Below are 11,849 nucleotides of genomic sequence, written 5' to 3'. Positions count from 1 at the left end.
TAAATATAAAAATTCCATTAAGTAAAGCTGAGATCAAAATTATTATCAAGCAATATATGCATAAAGTCTGGCAAGAATATCAGTGACACAAGAAGATTTGGTGGGCTCCACAGAATAGGCAAACATGCAACTGGACTGTGCACATGATGTAATCAGCCAGAAACAAACATATTACTTGAGTGTGATAACTACAACGCAAAACTGAGATTTAATAGCAGCACTAAAGGAAGAGGAAATGGATGTCACTTTACAGTCTTTTAAAAAGACTATTTAGTGTTTTAATTAAATACGTAAAGGAAACTAAGATAATAAAGAAATTTTCCCTGCCTTTTTACTGTTCCACATTCCAGTTCAGTAGGTGGCGGTAATACACATATGAAGTTGTTGCCAACCGGCAATAAAATCTACGGAAGAAGAAGAAGAACAAGAACATGAAGAAGTGGTGAACTGCCCGTTAGCCTACTGCCGCTGTGCAAAAGTGATTATCAGTCAGCTAGCTGCTATTAGCAGCTACCTACACTGAGCTGTCTACTCGGCGAGGGGAAAAACTTTACCACTATTGAGACGTTTCCTCTATTTAAACGTCTATCGCTGGATTATATTTTCTTTTTTGAAAGCCCATGGATATGGCTACATTGCGATGTCGCACATGCTGATACAGAGGTAGGAGAAACTAGCTAACATCTCCTAAATTAGCTAGTCGGCGAGAAATACACACATAGCTGAGAGAGAAGAGTGGGCTAAGAGACCGGGCCCACCTCAGACTAAAGTACCGGTGGCAGCTGGTGAACAAGAACTTTGATAAGGGCCTGTCTCCAACACCGCTGCCGGGACACTAGAAAGACCGACCGGCTGTTAGAGAAGTCGGACGAGGACACCGCGGAACGTTTCAGAGGGTTTGGTCTCGGTTGTGACACTTTTCTCCAATAAGAGTGAGGAAGAGGAACGGTGTGGAAATGTCCTGTGACAGTAACGCTGCGTGTGTGTGTCATATCCTTCAGCTGTGAATTACTTCTCAAGACTTTAGTCCAACACTTGGTTTCATCTGGGAGCAGTCAGACTTGACAAAGACAGTCAACATGTCGAAAATGCCAGCAAAGAAGAAAAGTTGTTTCCAGATTACGAGTGTAACACAGGCTCAGGTGGCGGCCAGCAGCATCACCGACGACACCGAGAGCCTGGACGATCCAGACGAATCCCGGACAGAGGACGCGTCATCGGAAATATTTGACGTTTCTCGGGCTGACCTGGGGGTGTGTGATAGGAGTTCATCCGAGGAAACCCTAAACAATGTAGGAGAGCCTCAGGAGGGCCAGCCGCCTACCACAGGTCCTGTCAACGGGGGACTCTCTTATAAAAGTATAGGCACCCCACATAATTTAGGAGGAAGTGTGCCTTTGCCAGTTCCAGCTCAGCCTTTTGTTCCAGGCTCAGCCAGTCATCCTTTAACAGTCATTAATACGGCCCCTGCTGCCACCGTAGCCACCAGTGTGGCTCACATAGCTCCTGTTAGCACCAGCTGTACTTCCCGTTTCAGGGTCATTAAGCTTGACCATGGAACTGGAGAGCCCTTTAGAAGGGGCAGGTGGACGTGCACTGAGTTCTATGACAGAGATTCAGATTCAAATGTTAATCGGACTGTAGATACCATAAAGCCAATTCTAACCCTTGATCACAGTACAGACAGAGACAGTGGGCTAGGGGCCACCAGTGGTTTTGTGGTCACCAGCAGTAGTTTTTCTGTACAGGTTTTGGAGAACACATCAGAAAGTGGTTACTCTGTCGGGCACCTGGCCCACTCCCATCCTTCAGAGCCTCCGCAGCAGGGCTACAGCCTGGTTCCTCAGATAGGGAGCGGAGCAAGTGCCTTCCAGCCCACAGGCTATACAACTACAGTGTCACAACAACCAAATACTGCTTCCCAAAGCTTCCTCGCTAACAGCCTCAATGGTGTGCACCAAGCTGCCATGCAGCAGACGTCTCACAGTATGCCTCCTGTCACGCAGCCCCTGCAGTTTGCCTATTCTGCTCATAACACCGGCCTATCAGCTGGCCAGCCAGACTATCATCAGCAGCACTTTGTGTCAAGCACTCAGAACCTTCCCATGACGTCCATTCCTGTGGGGCCTCCAACCAGCCAGATACCCCCGCCTCTAATAATTCCTTCTGAGCCAGGAGCCCAGGGGCTGTGTGAAGAAGCAGCCTCAGCCCAGGGCCTCCTTCTACAAGTGGGCAATGCATCAGCCATGGCCCTCATCCTTCCAGGAAGTATTCAACAGCAGCCTGTCAGCCAGCCTTCAGGAGGGTTGGGTGTTGCCCCTGCATCTTCCATCACCACCACCACCACCACCACCTCTCACAGTGGTGTCCAGAATGTGCCAGCCACAGTGCCCAGTACCACCAACACACTTCCAGGTGTGTCAAATCAGGCACCTGGCACAGGGGGACATGTCCAGCCCCAAGGAGCCCATGGAGGAGCCGCAGCAGGACTGCCTTCCAGCTTCAGCAACCAAGTTGAAGATATTGGGCACAAGCCTGAGGCCCTACCTCAGCCCAGTGCTGGTGTGGTGCCAGGGAAAGATGGTGTAAAGCCTTTCATCAGTGGGGGCCTGTTTGATATCCATATCACCATGGATGTGGATGAGGACAGGTAAGAAGATATAATACAAAATGCTTAAGTTCTTTTGCATAAATATTGTTTACTGCTTGTTTGGTTAGCTGCGATCAATCAGTAATGTGATATGTTCTGGAAAAGCTATGGTATTTACATAGTGAATACAAACAGTGAAAGATTGTTAGAGGTAGTAAGTATGTACCTGGAGGTTTGCCCCATATTAAACATTCTTGTTGCATGCTACAGCATTGTGGTCATACCCCACTCTGTGAACAAAGTGCCAAAATTAGGCTCTCTGGAAGTAGAAGTGCTAGATTGTACCTAAAGAACAATGAAACACAGCCAGTGAAAACTGGCAGAGGCAGGAGGATGGCTTTTGTCTTTGTTTTTAATAGGCAACCCTCAAAATGCTGGATAGTAACTTGCCTCTTAGCCACCCACAGCCCTCTCCTTCATGCCTCCATTCAACCATAGAGGCTGTTTGGGTTTAAGGGGTGTGGCAACCAGCACTTGGATAAGTTACAACATACACAGTAGCTGTATATTGTAGCTGAGAGGAGAATAACTCCCCAAACATAGGTGGGTGGTTTTTTTTTCTCCTGTCTGTGAGAGACAGTTGGCATATTTTCCCTGGGCCATGATTCCACCCTTCCAACTTTAAACCTTGTAAATACTGACTCTTTATGTGCCTACAGTCATCTTCTAATGTATAGACTGTGGCTATTTTAGGGTGTTACCACTCTTTTCCTTTCTAAAGAAAGCGGAAGAGAGTTGTGGAGATGATATTTGAGCCAAGAATGACCTACATTAGAGCTGGAGTCCACACATACCCGTGTGCTCAGTGCTTACCATGAATGGTATAGGCAGAGGATGTGAGTTTACATTTTAGGAAGTTGAGGCCTGTATTTTTTTTTTTCTTTTTTCAATCAACCTCAGTTCAGACATTCTCAAAGTTAATCATTGTTTACACAGAGACTTTATCCCAGTAGCATCACAGATGGTTTGATAATGTGCAAAGGTCAAAAACAGTGTGTTGCATCTGATTTTATGAGAGGAACAGCCGGTGCCTGTTTTTAAGTCATTTCTGTGTGTATGTGTGAGAAAGAGGAGTGACATCAGTGGCTGTCTGTGTGATGCTATGGTGATACTGGCAGCAGGACAGGACGTGTCAGGGAGGTGGAGAGCACAGGCAGACGGGTGCACAGACACACACTTGCATTACACATACTTGTGACAGCAATAGCAGACACGTGACCCTCTGTCTCTGCCTCTGCACCGGCGATGACATGGCCAGAGTGAATCAGCAGGATGATGGCTGCCCTATCTCTCACACAAGTTTATGGGGACATATAAGGAGGGTGTAAACACACACATAATGCAATATGTTAGAGGGCCTCAATGTTTTGAGCTAATCTGCATAATTTAACCCCCCATCCGCCCCGCCCCCAAGGTTTTTATTTCTTATACAACATATTTGCAGCAAAATTGCTGCATAGCCATAAGTAATTCTTTGGCCCTTTGTAGCCGTTTTTTCAATAAAATAAGATGAACATTGCCATGAGAATGTAATTTCACAGTGCAGAATTTAACACTGAGGCCCAGATGAATCACACTTCATTAGGCTGTTTAGGATTGATTATTGTAATCTTTTAATCCTGTGAATCAGGACCCTGGTTTATGTACGGCTTTGATTGATGTCTTAATTTATGCAGGACATGATACAGTATCCATGATGTAACTGCATGGCGCTGGCCTATCTCAGACACACATACAAGTTGTTCTTTTGTCTAGTTTAGATAAAGTGCCTGGTGGTTATTTGATTTATGATGAAAAGTACATGAAGGAAGGTTTCATTTTTATGTACCCTTTTCCCTGAAAGTATTTTATCTAATGTTCAGTATGCACCACACTTGTTGCATTGTGGACCAGAGAATAAATAAATGTTTAACATTTTTGCCATACCAGTGGATCACATGAGCGCCACACTTTTGTCATTCAGTTCAACTTTTAAAGACCTACTGTTTCACTACTTACTACTGTGTTTATCAGAGGTACAGATGCTGCCTTAAATCCCATTTGTGGTTGCTAGTAGCTGTATGTTTGTCATTACTATTGCTTTTAGCAAATCTTTCTAAATGGCTTTTGCCTGCTTGATTAGTGGATATATCAACTTGCAGTTTTGAGAAGGGCTGTGGGGCACATTGGCGATTGCAGGTATCATCAGTTGTTATTAAAATGCTTTGTGAACTTATAACTTTGTTGTAGATGTCCAAAAAGAAAAAAAACAATTCAGGAACACACCCAGTATGACGAGGTGCAGATTTTCAGACTTTCTCCTTGTCAGAGGTGCATTGTTCTGTTCCATGATTCATTGGCTGGCTCTGCTTTGAATTACCGTGGAATTACAAAAGTGGAACAAAGCATTGCATGGGTGGAGTTGTGAGATGAGAGTGATTTCCCCTCAGCTTGGAATGTTCACAAGTCCGCTTAGCATGCTGCATCACTGCCAGGTAAAGTAATGAAGGTGCCCATGGGACAAATTGGTTTCCTTCAGTAGAAATACTTGGCCTTTAACCCAATTAATTTTCCCAGGGCAGACCACCCTCCCCTTTGCTTTACTGTCTCAGTTAGGAATGTTAATTACAAATCCATAATTGATTACAATTTCACAAGTGGAAGAATAGTTGTAGCTTAATTACAGTAGAAATAAATGCACTCTCTGAAACTATAATTTTCTAATCATGTTTTTTTTTTTCTCCCATTTATTTCAATAAGTGACCACTCATGAACATCCCAGAGAGCCAACCTTCTCACTGTCAGATGCAGGAAGGTTTTGAAGGAAAGTTGTATAATATATTCTCTCTCACTGGAGGCATACGTTATCAGTTACTTGGCACTATATATTCTGAATCATATTGGTATTTTGATATCAGCACGGAATACACCAAGCTTGAGATCCAACCATGAGGACTGGCAAAGATGCACATCAAAAGTGAAAGCACTGTGTATCAATGATGATGATGATGGTGGATTGGTACAGTTGGGTACAGTAGTCTTTTTTTTTTTTACATTGCCTGGGTTAATTTGTACCATGCAAATACTACTTACTGCACACTGTTGCTTTTATTTAACTGTTCCTCTGCTGGTTTCCTTTCCTACCCTACACACCCCTCTTCTGTCTGCAAAAACAGCCTGACACTGTTGGTTGCAGTGGTCCAGTCTTGCTGGGACACAATGCGACTTTTGTTCTAGGGCTGAAAATGACCTTAAGAATATGATATTTTTGACAAATTAATTAGTTTTTGTGACTTTTGGCATTGTCTGTCATGTTGTTGCAAGTGAGTATTTTGTGTTGGTATTGAGCAGGTAGTTACTATGACCATATTTGCATCTGCAGGCTTTTTTCAGAATGATCTTGAGCATGCACATTCACACACATCCACAGGTTGCAGTTCACCACTGGCGAGTATGAATCCAAGTGCTTGAATGAGGGTTAGTTAGTAATGGGAGCTGAACCTTACAAACCTTATAAACTTCAGTTTGTTTCCACCAGATTAAAAGGCCGTCACACCTATCGGCGAACAAGCCAGCAAACCTGGACCAAGAAAAGGACGGTAAACCAGCTGCCAAATTTACAAAACTTCCTGGACTTATCTGATAGCCAACATGTGATGTCATGGTGCGACTGTAGAAACTCAAATACACACACGATTAGCAGCTCTGCACACACACCGAGTGTCACATAAAGTTGTAATCTGATTGAAAGGTCAGCTGCAAAGTGGGTATGAGTTCAGCTTGGTGGAAATTGTGAGTTGTCCACCTCCAACCAAGGTGAACACAGCTTCTTTGGCAGTGGCTCAGTTGGTGAAGGTCCTTTTGCTGGCGTTCATGTGGAAAAATGGAAATGTTTGCTGCTGCTGCTGGGTGCCAGTTACAGCTGTGTTGACTTGAAGTTTAGTTGGAGCTTAGCTGTGTCTTGGTGGGTAGCACTTAGTGGTTTTCAGTTATATTTGTCACCACACTATTGTTTTACCTGCCAGTCAAGCAGTGGTGGACAGCTGTGAGGCAGAAAGAAGAGATTTCCTAGCTACACCAAGCTAAAACCATCTAATACAGCAGTCCCATAGTAAATCCTCCCTTCATGAAGGTGATAATTGGTCATTGTTTGTTTGAAACAGTATTAGAGAGGTGTTTTGTTCAACTTTACGATCATAATGGAAGCTGAGATTTTTGCTGCTGTTGACCTGTGCTACATTATACAGAGAGATGTGCCGTTATTTAGCTTAGCTTCACTGATGTACAGCAAATTAGGTGGAGAAAATGACAATTTTATTCTGTCTATCTAGGCAGCTAGCTCTCTATCTAGCTAGCTATCACTCTAAACCATTGCTGCACATGATATTTAAAGTGACAGCAAACTGTTAAATGTCTCTGTTGTTAATTGGAACTTTTCAACAGCTGCGAACATGTCACATTATAATATGGGTGTTAACATGAGCTTAGAGTTTTTTCCCCTCGTGATGCACACATTCACGTGAGGACACTGAAAATTGTGGTCTTAGTGTTAAATACTTGTACTGTAGCAACTCCCCTGACTTTATCTTGACAGCTTGACCCAAAGAGGGAGTGTGAGAGGACAGGGCGGAACAGAGAGTCAACTATGGGATGGGGGTCTGTGTGTTTTGAAGGTTGTAATTTGGTTGCAGCGGTGCCTGGAAACAAGGCATCAGCTTGTTTTCCACACATAGCTGACCTGCCTGAACTACCAGTGAGCGCATTCCAGGAGCCCTTGAATGACTGTGATTGTCGAATGCCCTGGGCTGCAGCCTGAGTAGACAGGTTTGCACCAGCTCTGGTTTTTGGGTTGGATGGCTGGCCTGTCTCTTGTGTGTGTGTCTCTCTTTAATCTGGCTACTCTCTCCTGTTTGTTTTTGTTTGTTTGTGTGTGTGTGTGTTTATCCCTCACTGACCTGTTAACACATCTCCCTTCCTGCTTCTCTAGTGCTGATGGAATATATTTTAATGATGTCTCATGGAACTGCTGTGATAGTGCTCATCAAATTTGGACCCATTTCCAAAACTTTCTGCACAGAGGCCAAGCGCACACAATCTACTTTTGCAGTGTTACAGTGTTTTTAAAACAAGTCAAGGTTGCTATACTTTTCCCTTTTTATGAAATATAAAACATCTAAAGGGGCCGACAGTATGAGATAAAGAGGTTGAATATGATGGCATAGCAGGACCCACCGTGCTATCTCAGCAAGATGTGGTCAGGGGATCACTTCCGATTAGAGTGAACCTGCCAAGGCAAGTAAGCAACCATGCTCCTGGCGGCCTAGCATAACTAACTCACTCTGTGCTAGAGGCAAGGCCATCGAATCAGCTGCAGGTTTTGTTGTAGTCTGTTCCAGGAATGAGGACAGTGTGTACAAACTGTTGTCGTCTCTTCTAAAATATTCTCAGTACATAACAGGTTGGACCCCTTTCGAGTGATTAAAGTGTATTTGGCATGCATCGACTCATTTCAAAGGAAGCTCTCCATCCAACCAAGGAGAAAACCTCTTGATGGCTTTTGTTACCAACCTTTACTTGCAACATGGAGAAGTGGGAATATGTTGAGCTAAGTGATTTTGTAATGTTCCATAATGAAATAATATAATGTAATGAAAGTTAGTATCTCAAAATCCAGGTTAGCCCCAGGCAAGCTCAGAACTGAGAATATGGGTCCATGATGACACCTGCTGACAAGTGGCACCAAATAACCAAAATAGACAAAAACATGGCTCAATATTTGTGGTATGTTAACAGTGTTTATAAGCAAGTAATGAGAAGAAAAGGGTATTTTAGGCAGAGCTGTAACCTATTGAAAATTTAAAGCAGCGTGAACATTGTCAGTTGTTCTTACTGACAGTTTGCAGTAATCATTTATCAAACACAGACTATTGGCCATAACCCCCCAAAAAAGTAAACTGAAGCCCTGACCCTAGTGTTAAGGAAAGTTTAATGGACATTATACTGTATATTATGTCATTTTATGGACAGAACAGATGATGAATTGTCATTCATTACTTACAGTTCGAGTGCAACATAAAAAAACGATGCTTGTAATTTTTGAACCACAAAAGAAAAACCAAAGCACAACAAATGTTTTACCACTTGATTTGACCCAGTTCACCCAGGCTAAGCGCCTGTGGCCTGCAGCTCTTACTGTTAACTAGCTCACTCTGGCTGCTTTTTGTGACATTGACATATGGTTACTGCTGTTTCTGCTGACCTAAATTTACAGAATGGTGCGCTCTCACCATGCAGGGTGACCTGTTAAAAGATTCGATTGAGCAGTTCTTTCAGCATTGGGAAGTGAAAACCCGTTCACTCAGTGGTTAGTCCAAAATCAGCCTGAACTTTTTGGAAGTGGTGTTTGTTTTAGGGGGGGGAAAAAGTGGAAACAGAACCCCTTCTGATAATGCTGGTGCCTTAGAGTTTAGTCAGACTACATCTCGTTTATTTCAGATTTTGTTGTCTTCGCCCTGTTGGTTTACAGTAAAGTGAGATATTCTGATACCAAACTGGGGAAGTGAAAGAGAAAAAGGTTCAAGGTCTATTTATAGGACTGTTTCTTTGTAAGTGTCAGATGCTACAATTTCTGGACACCCAGTGGGTAGAATTGGCCACATAACAGTTTGTCTTTCTTGCTGTCTCTGCATTTGTCATGATAATGCTAGTGACAAGCATAATAAATTTCAGAGTGCAGGGGGAAAAGATATTTCAGAGCAAGTAAAACACAGGGAAGGGGAAGAAGAAAGGACAATGCTTTTCTGTAATGGAAGGGTTTTAAAACTGACCACAGGTCATTGCTTGGACATGGCGTAGAAGATTGGACTGCTCTGCACAGTTGCACCTTATTATACTTTATATTACTTGTTAGACCATCCACCCATTGCACTAGAGTATTGTAGTAAATTATTGTACAGTGTTCACCACATGCATTGCTATTGCTCTATCTTTAGTCTCTATTCAACCTTATTTTTAATCTTTGTTTTAATTATTTATTTACTGTTTATAATTTAGCCTTTGATGCATTGTATGTTTTATGTGAAGCGGATGATGCAACATTGCAGTTTGTCTTTCTATATAAATGTCTTCGTTGCAGTGTTCTTCTTAGTAACCAGTCATTGCTGTTTATTTCCTCTAATCTCTACACAGATGCCTAATGGAACATAAAATAGTTGATATATTGAGGTGACATCTTCAGATTATCAAATGGTGAATAACACATTTATGTTCAGTAACTATATTCTGTTAGAGTCATACAACTGAATTATTTTTTTTTTTTCCCCCCTTCACAAGTTCTCAGCTGTGAGCGCCGCCTGCTCTGAAGGCCAGCTAAGGTCATATGTGTTCTGCAGGTTGAATCAAACATCAACGCAGGCAGTGTAGATTGCTCAGGATGCAAAAGGTTTAGAAGAACCACAGTTTCCGGCTTTCCTTTGATGTTGTGTTAACCCACTGCGTTTTCTTAAGTCAGCTTAGTCTTGACTGTCTCCTGCTGTCAGCATTGAACCATTTTCAAACCCACCCCCCCAGGAAACGGATGCGAGTCATTGTGGCTGTGTAGTCTGATAACGTTTTATTCACTCATCCGAAGTAGCAGTGTTGAACAGTTGATCCCTTTAACTTATCACTGACTTGGGTTGGATTTATTGTAAGTGTCTACACTCATCCTCTGACAACACTGAGATATCACTTATCTCCTTGTTTCCAATGAATAACTTCCTGCAATTATGTGATTATGTATAGGAATGAAATAACCTTTATAACAAACTAACTTTGAACTAAGTGCATTGTGCTGCTGTGAATCTGATCATCATGCCTGATTACATCAGTAAAAAATATAGAAATCTATAAAAAACCTTGGCAGTCATTGTGGTGGTCACAGGTCTCTCGTTACCTTGAAGCTTTTTTTAAGTCACTTGCTTAATACTGATACTGTTTTTTAGCCTTGTAGGAAACAGTTAATCAGCATGAGCCATGCTGACCTTCTGTCGAAGCTATGGTGCGGTTCATAATGAACTTTCACACTGTTGTGCCTTCTAGTTCTTCATCTGAGTCAGCCTCTAAGTTTAACATATTAAAACATTTCACCCTCCTGATCTCCCTTACAGTTGTGAAATATGACCACAGATGAAAAGTATCATCACATGTTATCTTTTATCTTTTGTTGCAAAAAACCCTGTTTGATCCATACTAATGCTCTCTCTCCATAAGCATGTGCCCTTGAGATCTATGCATCTTTTGATTTCAGCACTTAGTACTGTTGCTCTTTTCTTTTGCTGCCTGTGTGTAAAGCTCTGCCTTTCTATCTGCCACCCTCAGAGCAAGGTCAGCCAAAAAGTTCCATGCCAAACAATGGAAACTATTCCTCCCTCATCTCCTGTGCTTTCAGTGACGTAGCCTTGGCTGATGGACAGCAGTTGAAACCAGGAAGGGCAGCGCACTGGCATTTTATCACAGGATCAAATTGCAGTAAACATGTTTAACACTGTGACAGCCACTGAAATGTTTATTTCATGGGTGTGGGAGGCAACATCGGTCCCATGGAAGAGGTGATATTTGTTTGGATTTATTCAAGTAAAATGTTTACTTTTTCATATGTTTGTGGTGTTTTCTTATTGGTAATTAACTAAAAATATAACTATGCTGTTCATGAGAAAGAAACATTTAAATGCATTTTTATATTAGCACAAAAATCTTGTTTCTTTAAATAAGAGACTAAAGTAAAATGGTTTTGGTGTCAGGTGTTTCTAAGCCATCCTGAAGTAATTCTGTAAGTAAATGTGTACAATCAAATCATAGTTAACTTTTAGGCATTGAGGGCTAAATTTAGAATGGGGTGAATAACCTTACAATGCTAAATGCAGTAACTTTGTGCTACATTCATCATCAAGTCCATGTCTTTTGTGTTTTATGGAAAAGCCCGTAAAATAAACCATGGCACTTCACATTTTGTGTATAAGAGAATGCTTTAGATCAGGTAAAGTTTACCTTGGGGCAGTCTAATGCCCACAAGACACACCCAGTGTACGGTATGTAAAAGGAGTTGGTTGTGATTTGTCACAGGAATCTGCTAGTGTTTCATCTGCACGGAGATGTGAACGCCCAGGCAACCAGCAATACAACAGCTGGGGAGGCCTCGGATCAAAGCCAGTGTGGTATTATGGAGTTGCATAGTGCAGAG

The 11,849-nt window shown here is 42.3% G+C and overlaps 1 protein-coding gene across 3 annotated transcripts in view; it reads left to right on the top strand.

The window, feature by feature from the left end:
- The first annotated feature begins 423 nt into the window (after nt 1-423).
- Nucleotides 424-11,849, top strand: part of tsc22d2 (TSC22 domain family 2) — a 30,128-nt gene continuing 18,702 nt past the window's right edge. The window contains exons 1-2 of one of the 3 annotated variants that reach the window (XM_020596722.1): nt 424-2,650; nt 11,058-11,223. In XM_020596722.1, the coding sequence (XP_020452378.1) occupies nt 1,080-2,650; nt 11,058-11,151 (1,665 nt within the window). In that variant the 5' untranslated portion in view covers nt 424-1,079 and the 3' untranslated portion in view covers nt 11,152-11,223. Of the gene's footprint in view, nt 2,651-10,987; nt 11,224-11,849 lie in introns of those variants that run through there. The other 2 variants (XM_020596724.1, XM_020596721.1) reach the window with 2 other exon arrangements.

Source organism: Monopterus albus, unplaced genomic scaffold, assembly GCF_001952655.1.
Source record: "Monopterus albus unplaced genomic scaffold, M_albus_1.0 scaffold31.1, whole genome shotgun sequence".
In the NCBI taxonomy this organism is placed as follows: Eukaryota; Metazoa; Chordata; class Actinopteri; order Synbranchiformes; family Synbranchidae; genus Monopterus; species Monopterus albus.
This window is presented reverse-complemented; position numbering and strand designations above follow the sequence as displayed.